This window comes from Ammospiza caudacuta, chromosome 18 (genome assembly GCF_027887145.1).
Source record: "Ammospiza caudacuta isolate bAmmCau1 chromosome 18, bAmmCau1.pri, whole genome shotgun sequence".
NCBI classification, from domain to species: Eukaryota; Metazoa; Chordata; class Aves; order Passeriformes; family Passerellidae; genus Ammospiza; species Ammospiza caudacuta.
The window spans coordinates 3,512,758-3,537,071 of NC_080610.1; the positions used below are offsets into that span (position 1 = coordinate 3,512,758).

The window sequence follows — 24,314 nt, forward strand, 5'->3', positions numbered from 1 at the left end:
AATTTTATTTAAAAAAACAACCGTCACAACCGTTCACAGCGTTACAGGCGGGGAGGGGGGCGGGGGCGCGTTAAACAACCGGTTTTATTTTGGGGGAGGGGGGGAAGAAAGAATTCATCACGCTACCGTTGAACTTGGTTTTAATGTTTCTCCACAAACGGTGAAAAATACTAAAGTACAGACAAGGAGGACTCATAATGTTGTGGCCAACATTATAAATATGGAATTATAAATTTAAAACATTTTTTTTTCTGGTTTAAAAAATAAATCTGGTAGTAAATGCGGCTCTGGGGGGGCGGCGTTAGTAGGGCCGGTCTCGGCGATCCTGGCGGTGTTCGCCCCTGTGGGCAGGAGGGAAAAGGGTCAGTCGTGGGGTCCAGGAGCCCTCCCCGGGTTGGGGAGGCTCCTTAACCCCTCATTCAGACTCCCTGCCACCCATTCACCCACACCATCCCACCCCTTGCCCCTCCACCCATTTGTCCCACCCCAACTGCCCGCACCTTGTCCCCATCAGGGTCTCCCCCTCCCCAGCGTCCCCTTGTCCCGCCCTCCATCCATACTTGTCCATCTTTCCCGGCCCTCCGCGCCGTCCTCTGCCTCCTCCTCCCATCTGCTCCATGAGGGGTCCGGGGGGTCCCCCGGGGCCGCCTCCTCCTCCTCCTCTCCGGCCGCCTCCTCCGTAGCCGCCTCGGTCCATGCCGCGGCCTCCTCGGAATCCGCCTCGCTCTCCGCCGCGGCCGCCTCGGAACATCCCTCCGGGCCCGCCCCGGTCCATGAGGCCCCCGCCGCGCCCGCCCCGCATCCCCCCGGGGCCGCCTCGGCCGCGGTCACCGCCTGCGGAGGAGCAGAGAGCGGGGGTGAGCCCAGGGAGCACGGCCCGGCCCCTGCTCCCCATCCAGCATCCCAGCACGGCCAGGAGCAGCAGGAGAAGGGCTGGGAGCAGCTGGGTATCCGAGGGGATTTGGGGTTCATTAAGGTTTAAGCTGTGCTCTGCTGACAGCCCCCCAAATCCAGTAAGCACAGGAGAAATCCCAGTCTCCATGTCATGGCTCACGGAGGGATGAAGGCCTGGCAGCTCCTCGAGCTGGCCCAGCCATTCCCCAAGGAGCCTGAGGCCAGGCCTGGGGTGTCCTGCTGGGAATTGGGGCTGTGAATCCCCCCAAACGTACCTGGAGGAGGGAAGGGGGGTGGGAGGAACCCCTCTGGTTTGGGCGCCTTGCACTGGTTGCACTCTGTTCTCCAGGCAAAGTTCTGGTTTCCACAGCCCCTGGGTACAAATTCCAGTTAGGCCAGAGTTGGACAGCATTCCAGCTGGGGTGACATTGGGAAGCAGGAGCAGGAGAGGGGACACAAGGGCAGGACGTGGGGCACGGGTCTGGCTGCCCACAGGAGCCGTGGCTCACCCACAGCCCCCAGCAGTGATCCCATCCCTCCATCTGTGCCAGCTGGAAGCTGCTTCTTGGGAAGGCCCGACCAGTGATTTTGGGATGACTGGGATGATTCTGCCCTGGCCAGGTGCAGGAATGGCACAGGGGTGTGGGTACTCACGGGTTGGGGCACTGCCCACAGGGGTGTGAGTGGCACTGCCCACAGGGGTGTGGGTACTCACGGGTTGGGGCACTGCCAGTCCCCGGCGCGGTGCTGGACGCTTCCTCCGGACGGGTTCCCCCGTGATCCCCGCGGTCCTCTCGAGGAGAAGCCACCCCTGTCTCCACCTCTGCCCCCCATCCTGCCCATGGGGCCGCTGGGCCCACTGGGACCCCCAGGGCCACCGGGGCCCCCTGGACCTGCGGAAGGAGCCCTGTTAGTGCTGGGAGCCCCGGGAAGGGCGGGCAGGGCTCGGGGGGGCTGCACGGTACCTCCACGGAGGGGTGGGGGCATCCCCCGCTGCTCCCGCGGGGCCATCCCGCCCCTCAGGCTGTTCATCGGGCCCTTCTTCCGCGCCAGCGACACCTTCAGCTTGCTGCCCTGGAAATCCTTCCCTGCGAGGGACACAACGGCAGCAGCATGGGTGAATCCCGATTCACACACCTGCACCCAGGTGCTCCCCACACCTGGGGGAGATTTTGGAATTCCACCCCAGAACGCCCCCAGCACTCACCATCGAACCATTCCACGGCAGTTTTGGCAGTGGACGGGTCATCGTAGGACACGGTGGCATCACCCTTGGGCTTGCCCGTTTCCTTGTCGATGTACAGGTTTATCATGGGCTGCCCCGTCCTCTTGTTCATCTAAGGGACAGTGCAATGTCACCCCAGTCCTGTCTCCCCACAGTCCAGCTGGGATTCACTGTTCTACTCTGTCTCTCGTTCCGGGGACTCCAGGACAGAAGAAAGGGGCCCCAGGCCTACCATGGATGACAGCAACTGCCCAGACACCCCAAAAATGAAGGGACAGGCCCTAAACAGCCCTGCCAGGCCTCTCCCAGAAGGATGTGAGCAATGGGCAGAGAGGAGGAGGAGGAGGAGGAGGAGGTGGGTGACCCTTTTCTCTCTGCCAGCACAGGGTCACTGGTGTCCCCTCACCTTGACAACACCACACTGTTTGAAGAAATCTGCCAGATCCTCCAGGGTCACATTATCATTGAGTCCCTGCACATAGACTGCAGTGCTGTCCGAGTCCTCCTCTGGGTCCACAGGGGGGCCTAGGAGACAATTCCTGGGGTCAGAGGAAGGGCAGGGATACCCCAGGGCCGAGTTCTTTCCATCCTCTCATCCCCTCCACGGCTGCTCTGAGCGACAGGAAACCCCAGGCCCAGGGGAGGGGACTGTCCCCACCTCACCTCCCGAGTGCCATGGCCAGACAGAGCCCACACCCACCCACGTGGGAAGAACCCCCAGGTTATTTCAGGACACATCCCAGAGGAGAGATGAGGAAGACCTTGGTGCCCCCTGGGCTCCCACACAAGGACATCCACCCCCCTTTTCCAATGCTGGAAGGCTGACGCACAACTTCCAGACACGCCTGTGGGACAGGAAGGGACAAGCCAAGGACGAGGCTCTGGGGGTGCTGCAGGCTCCCTGCAAGAGCACCAGAGCAGCCCCCAACCCCTGAATTCCTGCAGAGAAGGGGGAGCATCTCCCAACCACATCTGGTGGTTTTCCAGCTGTTTGGGAATGAAGAAATGATGGGAACAGCCAGAAAGGCTGGAAGTGGCGGTGAGGTGACACCACGGTGGCCGCAGCCCTTGGAGTGAGGACACAAATGTTGGTTTCACAACCTCGGGAGGGAGTTTGGTGGGAATTACCTAAATCCAGGTCGGGTCCTTCCTCCATGTGTCCTGCCAGGCGGGAGAGAAGCACAGGGAAGGGTGTTAGTGGGGGCCCTGCGGGCTGGAGAACCGACACACACAACGCTAGCTACGACCTGCGCCGCACAAGAGCAGCACTGCACCTTACTGGGCCATCAGGTGGCTCTTTTAGCACTTCTTCCAACCAAAAACCACTATTACACTGGTTTTAAGCATTTCTTCCAACCAATAACCACTATTACACTGATTTTTTTAGCAGCTTTCAAACTGTTAACCACTATTACACTGATTTCTTTTTTTTTTTAGCAGGTTTCAAACCGTTAACCATTATTAACGCTGATTTTTAAAAGGTTTTACCAAGCCAATCAGTTTTTAAGTTCATTAATAAAAGTTACTTAATATATCTATATATATTAAAAAAAAAAAAAAAAAGATTTATTACATCCAAACCATTTCTTTTCCCCAAAATTACAGGAGTGGTTGCTCAACTCTTCCACTGTGTCCGCATACCCCTGGGCATCGCCGGCAGTACCCATTACAGTCTGGTTGCATATTGTCATTTTTAAACCACTTAAACGAATAAAAAATTACACTTTGTGCTAAAAAAAAAACTTGACTGCAATTTTTTTTTTTTTTTTTAAACACTATCCATTGTAATGCTCAAAAACTTACCACCAGGCTTATTGAAGCCACCTCGCTCTCCAGCGCTGCTGGGGGGATAAACGAAGAAATGAAGGCCTTTCCCTTTACAAAGCCAGCACCGCTCTGAGCCTCTGCGGCTCACAGGGGAGAAGGGCACTGGCTAAACATCTCCAAACATCTCTCTGTCTCTCTCTCATCTTGGCACTAGGCCTTTCTTCAGGGCAGCTCGCTCAAATTTTCTTTACATATAAAGCAACCTTGGTGTGGTTTGAGGCACCGCTTTGCTGTCGGTGCCCTGGCGTTGTTACTCGGGTATCATCGGTGCAATACTTGGCTGAGAAATGGGGGTTGTTTGTAATCAAAGTTGGGTTGTATTTTTGGTGTTGTTGTTTTGAAGAGCAATTTGGGGGTGTTTCAGTGGTCAACTCCCTCCCCTCGGTGTGTCCACCAAGGTGCACCCTCAGCCTGTGGCAGCGCGGGCCCGCGGGTCCCTGACATTTAACAGTGTAAAAGGAGACAAACCACACGCGAGACCTACAACACAGTTCAGCTGACATCGCCCCTGAAACCCTCAAAATAAAGCCATACATTCAGGTCACTACTGAATTTAACAACTCTCTGGAGGGAGAACTTACAGAGTACAGCGGGGGCTCCAAGGCCTGGGGTGCAGCTTTGTGGACACACTCACTTTTGGGCAGGTGCCAATGCAAACAGGGCCACAGCTTTCACCAAAAGCTTTGGCTGAAGCATTCACAGCTAAAAAAACTGCTTTGGAGCATGGTGGTGAAGTAGGAAAATGCCACCTTGAGAAAGGATTTGGGCTGCTTCTTGCTCTTTTTTTGGGTGAGCCAGCAAGCAGTTTGGAAGGAGCCGAGCGGAGGAGGGAGAGCACTGTGAATTTTTCTAGCAAGTATTGCACCTCTAATACTGGGAAAAAAAAAGTCAATACAGAATTTCGAGCTGTTGCATGCAGCTTTGCCTCCTCTCGTTAAAGTACACACCATTTACGTAATGTCTCTCTTTTTAAACATAAGATTTTTACACTTTTTTTTTTTTTTCTTTAACGTTACACAATTCTAAAGTAGTAGTATACCCTCCTCTGGTTTTATTACCAAACAACAAGTATGCAGTTACCAAAGTTACAGAAGGATTCCGTTTATACAATCAATACATTGGGTTAAAAATATTCTATGTATATTTTTCCTCTCCATATGGACACCGTGTCTAGTCCCACTTTTCATTATGCTGCCGGCTGAGTACTGAGTACGGGTACTTTTTAAGTATTGAGGTGTTTACAAGGCTCTCACTTTGTAACCTGTAGCATATAAATGCGACAAAGCATGTTAAAAAGTTTTCCATTTTCATAAAAATATCAAATCATCGAGGCAATGAAAAAGGGCATGTTAATAACATCGAGCTCCTTACCTGCTGGAGACACTGAAATCCATCACCACAGCATGCTAAGGTGGGCCGAGTTCCCCTACCTGCCCTGGGTGTCCCCTGAAGCCACCTGTTCTATGGACATCACAAACTCTACGTCCATAAGGCTGGGGCAGGGGGGGACCCTTTGTAAGGGTCTGGCCAGGTGGGAAATCACTCAGGAGGCAAATTTGAGCTGGGATTAAGGTGTGAGATCAGAGACAGGTGACAAATCTTTGGCAATGAGAAGCTTGGAAGGGGCTAGAAATTTGAAGATGTGATGATAGACATTTCAGGTGTCTACATCTACTTTTCATCGTTAAGAGATCAATACAGCACGGCTGAAATCTTTATGCAGATCCCTGGAACTCTGTTCCACCCGTGCCAATTCCAAGCTGGATGTGTTCCCGCACAAACCAGCCCTTTCCATTCTTTCTTGGATTTCTCTGATAAAGATTTCATGCCACGTCAGTGGGCTGCAACAGAGCTATGCAGAATGGGGCCACCCACTGCCAAACTGGGGCTGTGCCACATGGAAAGAAGTGGCCTCTGGAGGGCAGCTGCCATCACAGCCCCCCTGCCAGCACCAGGGTGGGCACAGCGTGTCCTGTGCCACACCTGGGGACACTCTGCACAGCTCTGAGCAACGGGGTGAGGGCATGGAACACACACAAAGCTGTGAATTCTCTCTTGGAGGAGCCTTTGGGATTGGTTCTCCTCCCTCGCCTCCATCACAACGACCTCCACGCATGGGGACACCCCTGAAGGCACAGGTGGCACCAAACCAGCTTGTGCCATCAGGTGAAATGGCCAAACTGATTCAGAGCACCTGAATGCTGCGAGGGGGAGCAGGCCTGGGAGCCAAAGCACTTCCTTCTCTCTGTCCTCGGGCTCCTTCTCCACGTGGCACCCTGAGATTGCAGGCTCTGCAGGAGGAGGCTGACACGAGGCTCCTGCCCTGCCAAAATCCCCGCTCCTGAGGCCGGGGAGCACCCCCTGGAGCTGCTGGGAGGTTTGTGTGTGTTCCACCCAGAGTTACTGTTAAACCCCACAGAGGATTCCACCTCTGGGCGACCATGAAGGGAGCTGAAAGTGCCAGGGCCAGCATCACCCCCAATTTCCCCCTCCCTGGGGGCCCAACCAGCTGCAGGACAAACCAACCATCCTGCTCCTATTTCCCTTAGGATAATGTTTCCATGGATGACAAGCAACGCTGCTACACACACACGTCCTCCATGGAAACACAGCTGGGTACGTCAACCTTTCAGTCCCTTCTTTTTGAGTTTCAAATCCTATGGGTAAACCAGAATTAGAGAAAAGGAGAAAAGCTTTGCTCTTACCCCATTCCACCGCGTCCTCCTCCCCGCCCACCTCTGCTCATGCCTCCTCCTCGCTCATATCCCCCTCGTCCCCTGCCCCGGCTCTCGGGGCCGCTCAGGTTCCGGCTCTCCCCGGGGCCGGAGAAGCCTCCGGATTCCTGCCCGTACATGTTCATGCTGCTGGGATGGTCCTGGCGGAACGAGCCTGGGGAAGGGGCAAACAGGTCAGGGAGAGGCAGCCCCTTCACCTGCCCTCAGCTCCAGCCAAACTGGAGTTGTTCAGTTTGGGAAAATCCCCCTGAGGGTGTTGATTTCAGCTGTTCCCCCATTCAAGGCCATCACTGCGCCGTATCCCCAAGTGCCACATCCACAGGGCTGTTAAATCCCTCCAGGGATGGGATCCACTACTGCCCAGGGCCTGACCAACATGAAGAAATGTTCCAAATATCCACCCTGGCCCAGCCTGAGGCTGCTCCCTCTCATCCTGTCCCCGTTCCCTGGGAGCAGAGCCTGACCCAATCACTCCTGCCCCTTCCTGCCCTGAGCAGAGCCACAAGGTCCCCCTGAGCCTCCTTTTCTCCAGGCTGAGCCCCCTCAACTCCCCACAAACACCAATGCCCCAGTCTGAGGCTGTTCCCTCTTATCCTGTCCCTGTTCCCTGGGAGCAGAGCCCGACCCAACCACTCCTGCCCCTTCCTGCCCTGAGCAGAGCCACAAGGTCCCCCTGAGCCTTCTTTTCTCCAGCTGAGAATTCCTCCTCACAATTCCTCAATTCCTCCTCACAAACACTTTGTGCCTCTCTGTTCCCCTTCCCCTGAGGTGAGGAACCTTCCCTTTCCCCATCCCAACCCACCACTGCCTCCAGAGATGCCATTTCTCACCAACAAAGGCCAAACCCCAGCTCCAACCCCCTCTCCCTTCAACCCAGCTCAGAGTTTTGGATCCAAACTAAGGCCAGGGCTCCCTCCCAGGGCTGCCACTCACTCTGCTGGCCGTAGCTGCTGCTCTGCTGGCTGTACTGGCTGGGGGCCTGGCTGTAGGATCCAGTGGGAGGTGGGTAACTGGTGGGAGGTGGCTGCTGGCCATAGCTGCTCTGCTGCCCATAACTGGTCTGCTGGCCATAGGAGCTCTGCTGCCCGTAGCTGCTCTGCTGGGAGTAAGTGCTCTGATCGTAACTGCTTGGCTGTGTGGAGGAATAGCTGCAAGAGAAAAATGTTGGGAAAGGTGGGATGGTGAGGCAATTCCCTGGCAGAGTGCATGGAATGGCTCATGCTGGAAGAAAATGCAATTAGAGGCTGTATTTAGGGCTGTAAATCACTTTAAAAGCTGAAGTCATCCTATGGAGGCCAGTCTCGAGGGCTGTGAAAACAAAAACCACGTGGCCAATTCCAGTTTATTCACACCTCCAGGAAAAGGAACAAGTGCCAGGGCAAAACTCAGTGGTAATGGAGGTAACAGGCCCTGCATAAAAGAAGCTCCTCTCATGCAGCTGCGGCTTTGAGAATTTCAAAGTGTATGTTTTAGATGTCACATTAAAGACACCTGAAGGGAGAAGGGAGCTCCTGGGCTAAGCTGTATGTGGAAGGAGACAGCAAAAGGTAACTCTAGGAAAACTCTTAAAATTCTCATGTATTAAAATAAAATAAAATAAAAAAAAAAGTAGAAAATGTCTTAAACCCATTTGTCATCATTCTCCTTCTCAGATGTGCACTCAGCCACAGCTTGCCCATCCCCACCTGTCCTGGGGTGACGTGATAATGCTTGTATCCCCATTCATCTGTTCTGTGCCTTTAAGACTGGCTCTGAAGAGTGGAAGTTTGTTTGGGTTTCTCTTATCAGGAACACTGAGACAGCAGTACATAGGGCTGTTTTTCACTTCTTGCTTTCAGCTTGCTGCTTTGCTTGCTTGCTCTTCTGCTCTTGCTTCTCCTCCCGCTTTTGCATCTGCTTATTAGCTAGTTCTAGCTAAACAGTCCAAATTCCTTCCCGGACTGTTTCTCCTCCCCTGTTCCTGTGACCATCTCGAACCTGCTCTGGACTGGGATCCGGGAACACCGAAGGTTCGGCTGCAGCAGCTGCCCCAGCGCCGGAGGGACTGAGAGCAGAGCAACCTCCCCCGAAAGAGACTTTCTGATTTTGTCATCTTTCTCAGAGCGGTGTCATCGGGTATTGTTCACTTTGTGTGCTGCGGGGTGCTGTGCCTGAAATAAACAGGTTCTTTCCACCTCTCTCCAAGGAATTTTTTCCCGAACCGGTTGGGTGGGGAGGGGCCGTGTGGGTTTTGCTTTCTGGAGGGGCCCTCCTTTGCAGATTCTTTAACAACCACAACAACTCCAAGAACCAAAGCTCCTCCTCCCAGGCCACCAAAGCTCCTTTTCCATAAAATCCCCCCCAGGAAGGCCCCTCAGCTGAGCAGTGCATTACCTGGTTGGAGGGTAGGAGGGTGGAGCAGTGACAGGCTGCATGGGGTAGCTGGCAGGCACCTGGGGGTAGCTGTAGTTGCTCTGCCCATAGCCCAGGCTGGGCTGGCTGTAGCCTGTCGTGCTGGACTGAGGCTGGCTGGTCTCTGCTGGTTTGCTGCCATCCTGGGGTCTGGGGAGAAACATGGAACAACATTGGTGCCCAGCCCCACAGCTGGCAGCAGCAAAGGGCTCAGATCCCCCAGGACTGAGGGTTGGGAGCTCGTTTTTGGGGTAGCATTAAAGCTGGCCTTGATTGGTGACAGATAATAAATAGGTAATAAACACAATTTCAGCACTCACTGCCTGGGTGTTTGCACACTGCAGGAAAGGCTCAGGCAGTGTCCTGGACAGAGAGCACGGAACACCACAGCTCCTGTTCATCCCAAAGCCATGGGGCTCAGAGCTGGGCTGTGGGGCTGAGTGGAGGATGTGGAATGGCAGCAAGGCTCTCCTGCAGAGCCCTGGGGAAGCAGGAGCTGAAGCAGGAGCTGAAGCAGGCAGTGAAATGCCCCGTTGTGTGGTTCAGAATCCAGCTCAGGCAGATATTGCCTCATACACGTTATCCCCAATGATCCCATAGAAAAGAAAGGATGCTGGGCTTGGGCTGGGTGACCTTTAAAGGTCCCCTCCAACCCAAACCACTCACAATTGTGTGTGTAGAATTAACTCTCAAGGCCTGAAATTTGAGAACACTTTGCATGTGATTCACACATCCCCTTCTGTTTGCCCCAAAGTTTAAAAGCCATGTGAATGTGGCACTTGGGGAGAGGGCTGGTGGTGGCCTCCATGATCTCAGAGGGCTTTTCTAACTCCAAGGATTCTATGAGTCTTTAATTTCTATTTGTTTCTCAGAGTGGAGCTACTTTTGCTGTAGAAACTGGGAAAAATTATACACAGTGTCAGGATTCACCCAGCAAATTTACATTCCTTTAAAGTGTAACCTGTCAGAGCTGTGCCAGGCTCTGCCTCTCCTTCCCACAGTGCTTGCTACACACACCAGGTAAGGGAATAAATCAGCTTTTACTCACTCCCAAACAAGTTTCCATTATGTATTCTAAACTTTCCATATCCTCTGAGCAAACAATTGCACTCAATAGCTGACAGGCTGTGCCCAGAGGGGTGAGACTTAAAGAGGAAATGTTTTGTAGCCTGTGCATCCACCCAGCATCCTGCCTGACCCCGGGACTCAGAGCAGGCAGGACTCAGCTCTGCTGCAGCCTGAGAGGCCAGAGCCTGGTGTGGCTGCCCGGGGGTGATGGGGGAGAAACGGGAGGAGGAGGAGGAGGAGGAGGAGGAAGAGAAGGAGGAAGAGAAGGGCAATGAGGAGGAGGAGAAGGAAGAAGAGAAGGAGTGACTAGAGATGAAGAAGGAGAAACAAGAGGAGGAAAAGACAGAGGAAGAAGAGAAGGAGGAGGAAGAGGAGTAATGGGAAATGGAGAAGGAAGAGAAGGAGGAGGAATAGGAGGAATGGGAGGAGGAGAAGAAGGGAGGAGAAAGAGGAGGAGAAAGAGGAGGATGAGGAGGGGATGGAGGAGAAGGATGAGGAGAAGAAGGAGGAAGAAGCAATGGAAATTGAGGAGGAACAGGAAGAGAAGGAGGAGGAAGAAGACAAGGAGGAAGAAGAAGAAAAAAAGGAGTACGAGGAAGAGAAGGATGAGGAGGGGATGGAGGAGAAGGATGAGGAGAACAGGGGGTGAAGAACAAGAGAAGGAAAAGGAGAAGGAACAAGAGGAAGAGAAGAAGGAGGAAGAAGAGAAGGAAGAAAAAAAGGAGGAGGAAGAAGAGAAGAAGGAAGAAGAAGAGAAGAAGGAAGAAGGAAGAAGAAGGAAGAGGAGGATGATGAGGATGGTGATGATGAGGAGGAGGAAGATGAGGAAGGGGTGGAGAAGAAGGATGATGAGAAGAAGAAGGAAGAAGAGAAGGAAAAGGACGAGGAAGAAAAGACAGAGGAGAAGGAGGACTACAGGGGAGAAGAAGAAGGAAAAGGAGGAGGAAGAATGAGCAGGAGGAAGAGGAGGAGGATGATGAGAATGGTGACGATGAGGAGGAAGATGATGAAGGGGTGGAGAAAGATGATGAGAAGGAGGAAGAGAGAAGGAAAAGGAGGAGGAAGAAAAGACAAGAAGAGAAGGAGGAAGAGACAGAGGAGAAGAAAGAGAAGAAGGAGCAGGAGGAAAAAGGAGCAGGAGGATGGTGAGGATGGTGACAAATGAGAAGGATGAAGAGAAGAAGCAGGAAGAAGAGACGGAAAAGGAGGAGGAAAAGATGGAGAAGGAGAAAGAAGAAGGAAAAGAAGGAGCAGGAGGAAAAAGGAGCAGGAGGATGATGAGGATGGTGACAATGAGGAGGAGGAAGATGAGGAAGGGGTGGAGAAGGATGATGAGGAGGAAGAAGAAAAGGCAGAGGAGAAGGAGGAAGAGACAGAGGAGAAGAAAGAAAAGAAGGAGAAGGAGGAAGAAGGAGCAGGAGGAAGGAGATGAGGAGGGGGAAGAAGATGAGGACAGTGCCATGAGGAGTAGGAAGGGGAGGAAGACAAGGGTGGTGCCATGAGGAGGAAGAGGAAGATGAGGGCGGTGCCATGAGGAGGAGGAGGGAGATGAGGACAGTGCCATGAGGAGGAGGAGGAAGATGAGGGCGGTGCTATGAGGAGGAGCTATGAGGAGGAGGAGGAGGGAGATGAGTTCGGTGCCAGGAGGAGGAGGAGGGAGATGAGGACAGTGCCATGAGGAGGAGGAGGAGGAGGAGGGAGATGAGGAGGAGGAGGAGGAGGAGGGAGATGAGGGCGGCGCCATGAGGAGGAGGAGGAGGAGGGAGATGAGGACAGTGCCATGAGGAGGAGGAGGGAGATGAGTTCGGTGCCAGAAGGAGGAGGAAGATGGGTGCGGTGCCATGAGGAGGAAGAGGAAGATGAGGGCGGTGCCATGAGGAGGAGGAGGGGGAGGAGGGCGGTACCTGGCGGGGGCGGCCGGCGCCGGCTGCTGCCCGTAGGCGGGGTAGGCGGGCTGGGTGCCGTAGGCGGCGGGCGCTGCGTACGAGCTCTGGCTGCTGGTGACCGTGGCCGTGTTGGTGTCGTAGGCGGCGCTGCCGTAGCCCTGCACGGGCTGGCTGTAGGCAGGGGGGGCAGTCGGGGCGCTGTAACCTGCAACACAGCGCGGCTCAGCCCACGGCTCGGCCGGGAACAGCGCGATTGCAGCAGGGCCCCGCCTGCAGGGCAGCTTAAAGCTCATCTCCCTCCATCCCCCTGCCACGGCACACCTTCCGCTGTCATAGGTGCTCCAAGCCCTGTCCAGCCTGGCCTTGGACACTGCCAGGGGCAGCCCCAGCTGCTCTGTGTCACCCTCTCAGCTTCCCAGTGTCCCATCCTACCCTCCTCAGTGTCCACATGAAGCCTGGATAAGTGCCCCTTATCCTGTCCCTCCAGACCCTCGTCCCAAGTTCCTCTCCAGCAATCCCAAATATCTCAAGGACTTTTCCCAAATATCTCAGACTCTGGTCCTTGTGGTGCTCCTGGGACTCATCACAGCCACGGTTTTACCACCACAAAACCACCTCAGACAACCCAAAAATCATCAATTACCCCAGCCGGCCCCTCACAGATCCCCCTCTCCCACCTTGGGAAGCCTCAGCCTCCAGCTCCTCCAGATGAGTGTCTGAATGTTTAGAACTATTAAGACAATGTTTAATTCATGTATATTCATGTTTATTTAATGTCTGTTTGGGCTGAATATTCAGGAGTTTTAGGAAGCAGATTTTCCTCCCAGTGATTCCTTGGGTGCCGTGTCCTGCACATTCCTGGGAGAGACACTAGAAACATTTTGTAGTTGGAATTAAACACTTCCCAAAGCAGGGGAATTCTAGGACAGACAGACAGACAGACACTGGGATATCAGAGCATCCCAAAATCCCAATCCCAATCCCAGGAGCTTTCTGGAAGCCACCCCTGGACCAGCACTCAGGATTGTTTACAGCAAGCAGAGCTCAGGCAGGGCAAGCTGAGACATCTCCTCAACAAAGGCAGGGTAACAAACCCCCCTGAGCTCCAAAATAAAATAAATCCAACTGATTTAGCAAGTACAGTCCCATCCTTTTAGCTTTTCTGAAAAATAAAGGCACAAAACCTGGCCTGGGAAGTCTTTCAGAGGCATTTCTGAAGGCTTATTTGAAATCAGTAAAGCTGGAAACAAAAGAAAAGCACTTTCCATTTGCTTTCACATGAGAAAAAGGTCAAAAGAGACACATGAGGCAGCTCCTGATGTTTTATGTACCTTCCCTTTTCTCAGAATTTCACTTCAGTTTAGAGAAAAAGCTGAGAGCTCACTGAGTTCCTTTTCAACAATTTTAAAATATCCAAGATCCCTAAACAGCTTCTGTATAATTTAGTGGCATTTGCCTTGTCTCAAAGGTGAACTGGCATTAACACACTGGGTTTGTGCTTCTAACAAAAAAAATTTTAAAACTAGCAAGTTCAAATTTTAAATTTAAAAAATTTAAAAACTAGCAAGTTTTCAAATTAAGAATATGAGACTTGGATGGAAAAACAGCAATAAAAATGTTGTTAAACATTAAAAAAGAGCAGTTAAATGCTCTCATGGCTGGGATCAGTGAAGGCAACAGCTTCTCCACCACTTTTGATTTTTAATAAACACGGGAGGCTTGTGACACATTTCCTTTAGGCAAATTGGGCTGCAGCATTTTATTCCAAGTGCCTGATTTGCAAAGCAAACAGCAGCAGCAGAACATGGTGTGCCCTCCCAGAGCACCATGGCACTGCCACAGCTCCACACCAGGGCAGCAGGAAAGAGGAACAGAGGGAGGGCAGGAAGTTTGCACAACAAATTCATTAAAAACACCCCCAAAATTCAGCTTTTTGCTGACCCTCAGGAGCCTGGTGAAGACACAAGGCCAGCCTGGACCTTCCTCTTCCTACCCCTGGACCCCAATCCAACCCCATCCCAAGGCATTCCCAAGCTGGGAATGTAAACTGGACTCCCACTGGGAAATAATTTGTAGGAATCAAGTTATTTCCAAGTGGGAAATAACCTTAAAAAACTTAAATAACAACAACCTTAAAAACTGACTGGAAAATCAGTTTTTAAGGTTAATATTCCTGTCTGTTGTTCTCTGAAAAATGTTGCTGAAAAGGCTGAAGGGGATGATGCCCAATGGGAGGATTTTTAAAGCCTTGAACAAATTTGAGCAGGCCAAACATTTAAATGTGAGGCTAGACAGCAATTCCACAGGGAGCAGCAATCCCAGGAGTTAAATAAACCCTTATTTTAACTGGCCAAAGCCTGACCACACACTAAAAAAGGCTAGGTTCAGCCTAAGAAAAGAATTTTGGAAGTACACAGATCATTTTTTGCTGCCAACTTTTCTCTAGGTAGCCTTGAATGAAAGGAAAAAGCCCTGCAGATAACCCCCAGTGCCACTGGCAATTGGATATGGATCTCAGGAGCAGCAATTTTCCTGATCCATCTAAAGGTGGTAAATATTTTCATTTGGGTTAATATTTTCTCTCCAGCTCCTCCCTGTGAAGAATTCCTCAATTCCTCTGCTGGATCTGCACAGGCAGCAGGATAAAAGGGAGAAAAAAAAATGTTGAATTTTAAAGCTTCAGCTCTAGATGGAGCATTTCCCTCACGGAACAGTGGAACAGCAGGAAGGGTTTTTCCCAAAGGAAAGGCAGTGATTTCCCACCCCACTGGTTTAAATGACAAATCAAGCCCAGTTTAGACACTCTGGGAACCCTCAAGAGCTGCTGTTTTGAGGGTGATATTCCTATTATGCCACTTTTCTCTCCTCCCCTCCCAGCCAGGAAGATAGAAGTTGACACAGCAGAAAAGCTGGTGAAAGAAAAAGGTGACAGAAGGAATAAAGTGCCTAAATTCCCCTCAAAGGAAGGCTAGGAATTCTCCAGGTGGTGGCAAAGCTTGCAGGATTTGACCCACAGAGAATATCAGCTGGAAAAGGCTGGATTTAGAGAGATTCCTTCTTTCCACAGGGATTTCTTTTTTCCAGAGGGATTCCTTCAGGAGGAGAGCTGCCTCCTGCTTGTGTCTATCCCACCAGTGAGGGCTGGAGAAGATGCAGAGCTGACTCTCTCTCCAGCCAGTTTTGGGATATTTTGGGGTTGTTATGGCAGCTGTGTGCTCATTAATTCCAAATCCTTTAGAAATTTCAATATCCACACCCCAAATTTCCCAGGTAAAGGGAAGCAGGGGCTGGCTAGCTTTAGAGAGCAATTCCCACTTCCAAGAGATCCACAGCTGGACACCAAAATGCTCTTTATTTATTGACTCCTGGAATTCCTGCCAACACCCTGCTCTGATTAATGAGCCACAGGTCTGAGGGTGCCCAGTGATCCCTAACCAAATCCTTTTTTCTCCAAGACACCTTTTCCTACAGCCCCAGGGAGGGAAGGAGGGTGGTAACCGGGTGGTGATGAAAAAATCCATCCCTGCCCTTCCCACCCATCCTGAGAGGCTGCATCCACACACACCTTGCATTTCCTTGACCTCACCAACACCTCACCCAAACCCCAGGCTGTTCAGGCAACAAAAACAACAAAATTGCTTTAAGGAACTGCAGAACAAAAAGGTGATTCACAGGAAAACAGGATTTGGATCCAACTGTAAGAACTGCACGTGTCTCAGGGCATGACAATGTCTGCCCCGGGGTTTATTGAGCATGAAAGGCAGCAAGGGAGGGAGGGAGAGGCTGCAGTCTCCTTTCCACAGCTCTGGCTGCTCAAGTAGAGGCAGGTGGAGGAAGGATAAATCCAGCCTGGCTCCATGCCCAGAGCTGCCACAGCCCTGCTCTGTGGGCTGATAGGATCTTTTGCTTGACCACTTTCTAAGTTGGTGGTTTTTTTTCATGGATGAAAAGAAAATGAAGTTTTAATTTTTTTGCCTACCAAGAAAACAAAATGTGCAGCTGTGCAGAAAAAAAAAGCCTGATATTATTATTATTCCAGCAAATCTCCTCTTAAGGGAGAAGGAAAAACATAAACAGAGCAGTTTCCTGTGACCCCTGTGGGACTGGAGTCCACAGGAGTCACAGGGATGTAAATATTTCTAAGAAAGGAATTTTGGAAGTTCACAAATCTTTTTTTGCAGCCAACTTTTCTCTAGGTAGCCTTAAATGAAAGGAAAAAGCCCTGCAGATAACCCCCAGTGCAACTGGCTAATGGATATGGATCTCAGGAGCAGGAATTTTCCTGATCCATGTAAAGATGGTAAATAATTTCATAAGGTTTAATATTTTCTCTCCAGCTCCTCCTTGTGAAGAATTCCTCAATGCCTCTACAGCCAGATATCCCAGTGTCTGTCTGTCTGTCCTGGAATTCCCCTGCTTTGGGAAGTGTTTAATTCCATCTGCAAAATGTTTCTAGTGTCTCTCCCAGGAATGTGCAGGACACGGCACCCAAGGAATCACTGGGAGGAAAATCTGCTTCCTAAAACTCCTGAATATTCAGCCCAAACAGACATTAAATAAACATGAATATACATGAATTAAACATTGCCTTAATAGCTTTAAACATTCAGACACTCAACTGGAGGAAATTCCAGCTCCAGGAACACGTTGGGAGAGTTTATGGAGCATTAAGGGGCAAGTATGTGCTCTGGAAATCCAAAACCACCACGGGGCATGCAAAGGTGGAGGGCAGGGTGCTGTGTATCCTTTAGGAAATGGGGTTGGAGTCACATAGAAGGTCTCAGTGGTCAGGATTTTACCCATGGAGATGGCATTTGGGAGGGTTTGGAGAAGGCAAAGAGCAGTGAAGCCTTGCCTGGGTCACTGTCACTGCCCTGGGGGAGCTCTGACACTCCAGTGACACCAAGTGACACCTCAAGGGTTCCACCAAAGGGGACCTCAGGTTCTGACAGGATGAGACAGAATTTTCCATGTAAGACTAAGCAGAACAGGCCAACCCCATCCTGGACTGGCTCCTTCCACTGTGGGAAGCACAAGATGAGGAGGAGAAGGTACAGGATCAGAACAGACACATGTCACTGCAGTGACAGCACTGCCAGGGAAGGGAAGGGCTGAGGAGCAGCCAGGGACACTGTTCACTTTGCTCTGGGCACAGCACGTCCTGCTGGGTCCCACAGCACCCAAACCCTGCCCTGAAAACTCAACAGTGCATTTATTCCTGTTTATGCACGGCTGCCACAGCCCTGGGGGTGCCCAAGGCCAGCCTGGGACAGTGGAACGTGTCGCTGCCACGGCAGGGGTGACACCAGATGAGCGTTAAGGTCTCCCAGACAAAACCATTCCATGAAGGACCTGGAGCTGCTGGAGCGAGACCAGAGGAGGCCATGGAGGGCTGGAGCCAGGCTGGGAGAGCTGGGGGTGCTCACCTGGAGAGGAGAAGGCTTCAGGGAGAGCTCAGAGCCCCTTGCAGGGCCTGAAGGGGCTCCAGGAGAGCTGGAGAGGGACTGGGGACAAGGGATGGAGGGACAGGACACAGGGAATGGCTCCCAGTGCCAGAGGGCAGGGATGGGTGGGATATTGGGAATTGGGAATTGTTCCCTGGGAGGGAATATCCTCCCACTGCCAAAGGGCAAGGATGGATGGGATACTGGGAATTAGGAATTGTTCCCTGGCAGGGAATGGCCTCCCCCTGCCAGAAGGCAGGGATGGATGGGATATTGGGCAGAAATTGTTCTCTGAGAGGGTACATGCTCCCACTGCCAGAGGGCAGGAATGGATGGGATATTGGGAATTAGGGATTGTTCCCTGGGAGGGAATGGCTTCCCACTGCCAGAAGTGCAGGGCTGGATGGGATATTGAGCAGGGATTGTTCCCTGGCAGGGAATGATTTCCCCTGCCAGAAGGCAGGGATGGATGGGATATTGGGCAGGGATTGTTCCCTGGCAGGGAATACCCTGCCTGCCAGAGGGCAGGGACGGATGGGATTTTGGGCAGAAATTGTTCTCTGAGAGGGTATTTGCTCCCACTGCCAGAGGGCAGGAATGGATGGGATTTTGGGAATTAGGAATTGTTCCCTGGGAGAGAATGGCTTCCCCCTGCCAGAGGGCAGGGATGGATGGGATATTGGGCAGGGCTGGATGGGATATTGGAAATTAGGAATTGTTCCCTGTGAGGGAATGGCTTCCCACTGATAGAGAGCAGGGATGGAGGGGATATGGGGCAGGGCTGGATGGGACTTTGGGCAGGACTGCTCCCTGGCAGGGCAGTCACTTGGGTTACCCCCAGCTTGGCTGCCACATCCCCGAAGCGTCCGAGTTTGCCCAGGGTTTGCAGCAACCTATGGAAGCTGTCCCTGCCCATGGCCTAGGTGCCATCAAGGGCTGTCCCAGGCCCAGCCCAGCCCAGCCGGGCTCTCACCTGTGGGGGGCTGCCCGTAGGAGGTGGCGTAGGCCGTCTGTCCGTACGTGGCCGTGGTCTGCGGCTGTGTGTAGCTGACGTCGCTGGGCTGCCCGTAGGTGCCGTAGCTCTGCTGCCCGTAGGTCTGCTCCAAAAGGACACACATTCAATCCATGAGCACAAGGCACCCCCAGGAATTGCAGCTGCTGAGCGCTCCCAAAGCCAAGGCTGCTGTGAAAGTTTAGGTGCTGCGGGGAAATCCCGGGTCAGCTCTGCAAGGAGGTTATGGAGTGGTTTTTCCCTGCCAAGACTCAAGGGACAGGCTCTTGCCATTGGCACCACACAGCTCTGCTCTGTGGAAAGCAAACAGGAAAGCTCCCAGCTGCTCACAGCTACCACCAGCAGCCACAGGCACCATCCCAGGCTTACCCTGGAACACGGGAATGGGAGCGCTGCGAGGGCGGAACCGCACCAAGGAAAATCACTCCAGTGTCAAAGTGCTTTGGGGCTGCCTAAAAGAAACCTGAGGAAGGTTTCAGTCAAATTATTTGGAGTATTTTTCATGCCCACCAGGCATTAATTTGAAAAATGGGAGTTGGTGCAGGCATGGAAGGATGGGATCCATGGAACACCCAAAGCATCCTAGGGTACTGCTCCCATTCCGGTGCCTGTGCTCAGTGAGGGATCAGCTCTCACCTCACCCATTCCCTGATTTTGTTTCCAAATCCAGCTTGAAAATCACTGAGGAAAGGAGAGGAGCAGCTGTGCCCAGCAGTGCCACCAGCTGCCCAAGCCATGCCCTACCAGCTCATGCTGCAGGCACCAGCAAGCTTCCAACAGCTCCTGGCTTAGGATAAAACTCTGGATACAGCTCGAGGAGTGACACGGAGACAGCTTTAACCTCCAGATTCTGAAAGAATTCACATTTCTCTGATGTGAATTCACATTTTTTGGGGATATTCAGCCTCCCTGAACTCAGGTCTGAACCAGGAGCAGGAAAGCTTTGAGAATGTGAACACATCCCTGGCCCTGAAGTTCCCTCCACCAAGGGCAGGGAATGCTGCAAACTTCCCATGGACACGTGCCTACAGCTCAGATTAGCTGGTTAGGGGTTTAATTAGCTGGTTAGGTGTTCAATTAGCTGGTTAGGCGTTTAATTAGCTGGTTTTAGTTGCTGAGGCCTCCTGATCCTACCCTTATCCTGCTCCCACCTTTCACCTCACCTACAACTGGGAGCAGCTCTTCCAGTTGTGGTCTCCAAAGACTTTTATTTTAATAAATCACCATCACCTTCCTCTCAGCCCACGCTGAGCCTGTCTTCCTCCTCTAGGGAAGGAAAATTAAGCCTACAGCACTTTGTGAGGACAAGAATTTACCTTTGGAAACATACTTGGAGTTTGCAGACAAATGTGGTTGTAGTAACTTGGATTCTAAAGGTTAAAAATAAGCACGAAGTTAATCTCTTAAAGACCATCATTATTTTGCAGTCCAGCCAACTGAGAGTATCAACAGTTGTAGCAATAAAAACTCCAGGAAAAAGCAGATTCCCTCCTCCTCCTTTGTCCAATTCTGCCATTTCCCAACAGGCAATTCCCCCCCTTTTTTCCCAATTTTTTTTTTCTCCTACACCTCCGATTACAACACCCACCAAAAATTTGGCTTTTCTGGGATCAGGATTGAATAAATTACCAAAAAAAACCCGGTATTGTTGAGGTTATTTCCACTTTTAAAAAGCAATTTGGGCTAGGGGAGAATCTCCAAGACAATTTTTAACCACAGATTTTGATGCTGCTGCTTGGAATTTCCAGTTTTCCTGGCAAACAGGTGACTGAGCAGGAATTGCACCCCCTCCCCATGTTTTACCTGGGTGGTCTGTGCATATCCTTGGGCTGGCTGAGGTGCATAGGCGCTGTAGCTGTGGAATGAATGTAAAAACATTTATAATTTTGCCCCAAATCTGCATCACCACACAAATTTTCATGCAGCCCAATGGTTTCTTGCTGAAATTCTATGGAAATACAAAGCTCCAGGATTCCCAAACATACCTGAGTTAAGCCCAAACCATAATTATTATTTAGTTTTATTACATCTCTTTAAAACAGGGAGGATAAGCTACTTACCCCTGCTGAGCTGCAGCTTGGCTATAGGTACTGTAATCTAAAAGAAAAAGAGAAGAAAAAAAAGAATAAAAACGTTGATAAAAGCTTAATAAAATTAAAGAATCCAAGAGCACAGCAGCTGGAATTTCCTCCTGCAGCTTGCTATAAACCACTGGAATTCCAGTTTCCCAAGGGTGGAAGGTAAATGCACATTTTCAGTCCTCCTTTTTGAGGGGAACAAAACCTCCCTTCCCCTCATTGTTCCTGCTGTTTGCAGCAGCCACTTTGATCTCAAATGACCCTGGTTCAATTTAACTGCCACCTTGGAGGGATCCCAGGGGGGGATTTGGGTTGGAACAAAGGAAAAGCAGGGATTTGAGCCTTACAAACCCACCAGCCTGCTCTGAAAGGGCTGGGCTGAGAGGTTTCACCACCTTCACTCCTTCCCTTTTCAAGGACACAAATGGATGGCTGGAAAGCCACTTGTCCCCTGGAAGGGCTGGAAATGGGAGTGATTTCCTCCCCAAATCCAAAATCCACGGCAGGAACTGACTGGGAGGAGAACCAAACCCTGAAAATGCCAGCAGCAAAGCCTGTGCTGAGCTGATTTGCTGGCAGGGATGGAAAATGAATCCACAGGGCAATTAGGAGGCTGAATTTGAAAGGACTGCAGCTTCCAGGTCCCTCACAGGCAGCAACAGCTCCAGCTCCCATCCCAGGGTCTGGAGCAGGGATGAATTCACCATTCCCAGAGGTCTGGGAGCAGGAATGAGCCCAGAAGCTCCTGGTGGAGGAGCTGGGGCAGTGGAGCAGTTCCCACACATCCCTGCATGGGAAGAGCTCCCACCGCTCCCATCACCATCACACCTTGTCAGAAATCCCAGTTTGACCCAGAATCCTGGAATATCCTGAGGTGGGAGAGAGCCACATGGATCAATTCCACTCCTGCACTGGAGAATTTCAGGATGCAAATCCTGCCTGGCTTTGGTGCCATCATCCCACTGTTCCCAATGCCCCAGGAATCCCTTGGAAAACACAACTTCCATCCAGCACAGCCTCAGCCTGTGCATCCATCCCCACCAAACCCTTCCTGCCCAGCCTCCAGGTGTGCTCCCAGCTTCTCCTCCTGCTCCCTGTGCAGGAGCAGAGCCCCTGGATCCCTGCTGGAGGCAGGAATGGCCCAGCTGTGATCCCAGCAGGAACTCCTGGCACTCCTTCATCCCTCTGACCTTGCCCACAACACCTCACAGGGACAAAGAAGCCACTTGGAGCTCTCCAAAGCTTTCCCTGCTCCCAGGACACAAGGCACAAGTTGTTAAACTCCTCTGGCAGCATTCCCACTTCCCTCTCAGGTTGGCACATGGGATATTGGAGCGTTTTCCTTGTTCAGCTCAGGGTTCTGGGTTTGTTGGGTTTTTTTACATTCACTTTACACGTGGTTCTGCTAAATCCTGAGTGTTAATTAATGCCTGGTCCCCCTCACCCAGCCTCCCTTTCCTACCACTCCACTCTTTTCCCTGCTCACCGTCCAGCCACCAAAACCTCATTTAATTCTCCATTTTCAGCCCCATTTTGGCCTCCAGCTCCACACAGGGGTACCAATTAACCCCTCTCCTCACAGCCCTCCCCAGTCCCACCTAAACCCAACATTTCAGCCCCTGCAGTGTTTAATTCCAGGTATGGAATTTGCAGTTTGCCTGCGGTGATGCCTCTCTTTTAATTTGCTGGGATTTAGAGGAACATAGGACATTAATAAAAAATAATATTATGGTTCATTTAGTTAAACCCATCTCCTGGCTTTTATTTCCAGGGGGAAATTAATCTTCATCCTTTTCTTTCACAAGGCTCAGGAGCACACCAGAGGCTGGAAATAGCAGCTCCCAGGAGGAACAATTCCATGAATTAAGGGAAAACACAGCTGTGGTTTTAACCCCTGTCCTGACAATTCCATTGGCAGATGTTCCTTTACTGACTTTTCTTTTTCAAGCTCCCCAAGGTGCTGTTGGTGATATTCCCTCACACTCCATGGCCAGGGAGATTTTCCTCGCTGGAAAAAAAGGAAAAGCCTCCTTCTTTAAGGAGAATCAGATGTTGGGATTTAAAGTACTTTAAAGGTGGACTGAGCTGGGAAGTCTCAGTTTCCAAATATTTATATCCAACTGGAGCCCACGTGGAAAAACTTTTCATTCAGATAAATCTGGAGCCATGGAGATGACGGAATACCTCACTTCTCTATGGGGAAAGGATGGGAAAGGAAGATTCCAGGGAGAGCTCAGAGCTCCTTGCAGGGCCTGAAGGGGCTCCAGGAGAGCTGGAGAGGGACTGGGGACAAGGGATGGAGGGACAGGACACAGGGAATGGCTCCCAGTGCCAGAGGGCAGGGATGGATGGGATATCGGGGAGCAATTCCTGGCTGGGAGCGCTGGAATGGAGATGCCAGAGGATGCTCCATGCCTGGCAGTGCCCAGGGCTGGGCTGGGAGCTCGCTGGGACAGCGGGAGGCGTCCCCGCCATGGGATGAGCGCTCAGCTCCTCCCCACCCAAAGCGCTCCCGGATCCCCAATCCGCTCCCAAACCCGCCCGGCCGGGCCGAGGGCGCGGAGGGAGCCCTGGCTCCGGGGAGCGCGGAGCTCCGGCAATCCCGCGGGGCCGCAGCACCGAGAGGCCGCAATTGATCCCCGGGACGCTGAGGGGAAACTCCCGCGGCCCCGGGGCGGCCCCGGCGGGCGGCGCGGGGGGACACGGCCGAGACGGGCCCTGCACGGCCCGACCCCAGCGGACCCCGGGCAAGGCGCTACGAGCCCGCGGCGCCGCCCCAGCGCTCCTCCGGCCACTCCGTGCCGGGAGCGGTGGCGCTGCCGCGGGTCCCGTCCCATCTCGCCCCTCGCCCCGGGCCCGGCCCGCCCCGGCCCCGCTCACCCGTCGACGCCATTTTCTCGCCTTCCTCCTCCGCGCTGCCCGCCCGGCCCCGCCCCGCGCCGCGCATGCGCCGCCCGGCCCCGCCGCGCGCACCACCCCGCGGCCGGGGGGGACCGGCGGCAGAACGCGCTCCGGGGGCTCGGCCCGCCCCGCTCCGCCGCCCGCTCGCCGCTTCTGCCGGCCGCGGAGAACCGGGACGGCCCCGCGGGCAGCGGCCGCCGCTCCGGAGCGCGATTCTACCGCCTCGCTGGGCGCTTCCCCCCACGCGGGGCGGCGGGATGGTACGGCCCGCGGCCGTTAGGGACCGTCGCGCAAGAGGCGCTCGGGCCGCGAGGCGGAGCGGGGAGCGCGGCGGGGGCGTGACGTCATGGTCGGCGTAGTGATGTCATTGCGGCGTAACGGGCGGTGCGGGGCCGCTGTGACGTCACGCATCGTGCCCGGCGGCACGCGGTGTGCCCTGAGTGTCACGCGGTCGCCTGACGGCGCCTCCCGGCACGGGAGGTCACTCGGTGTCACCTGCCAGGGGGTGACGCCATGGGCCGTGTTTGACGTCAGCAGGCGTCACAGGTCACGTGGCAAGAAGCAGCCCCGCGGGTGCTGGTTGGGGTCCCCGTGCTGTGCCTGGCATTGCACGCTGCCCACGTGGTGAGCGTGGTGGAGTGACATTACTGTGTGACATCATCACGTCCCATGAGGACACAGGAGACACAGGAGGGGGTGCAGGTACCCCGTGTCCTGCGTGGAATTGGGGGTGTCCCAAGGTGTGGGACACACATGGCACTGCTTGGTGTCCCATGGGTGCTGTGACACGGGTGAGTGTCCCAGGGGTGACATTGATGGATTGGTGTCACATCGCGGGTGGGTGTCCCTTGGG

General features: G+C 52.9%; 1 protein-coding gene across 5 annotated transcripts; it reads right to left on the reverse strand.

Annotated features, from left to right (window-relative positions):
• Positions 1–23: 23 nt before the first annotated feature.
• On the reverse strand, positions 24–23,488 carry EWSR1 (EWS RNA binding protein 1). 5 transcript variants are annotated; one of them, XM_058816475.1, is made up of 18 exons: positions 23,441–23,488; positions 20,543–20,579; positions 20,286–20,337; positions 19,799–19,852; positions 18,444–18,567; positions 12,045–12,231; positions 9,055–9,222; positions 7,615–7,829; positions 6,652–6,835; positions 3,923–3,960; positions 3,248–3,280; positions 2,526–2,644; positions 2,102–2,231; positions 1,860–1,982; positions 1,610–1,787; positions 1,170–1,267; positions 561–834; positions 24–341 (listed from the first exon to the last, which is right to left on the reverse strand). In XM_058816475.1, the coding sequence occupies exons 1-18, from the start codon at positions 23,451–23,453 to the stop codon at positions 302–304; spliced, it is 2,067 nt and encodes a 688-aa protein (XP_058672458.1). In that variant the 5' UTR covers positions 23,454–23,488; the 3' UTR covers positions 24–301. The 5 variants fall into 5 exon arrangements, with proteins under 5 accessions (XP_058672458.1, XP_058672459.1, XP_058672461.1 ...); XM_058816476.1 differs by having other exon boundaries at positions 3,923–3,957; positions 23,441–23,466; XM_058816478.1 differs by lacking the exon at positions 19,799–19,852 and having other exon boundaries at positions 3,923–3,957; positions 23,441–23,478.
• Between the last annotated feature and the right edge of the window lie 826 nt (positions 23,489–24,314).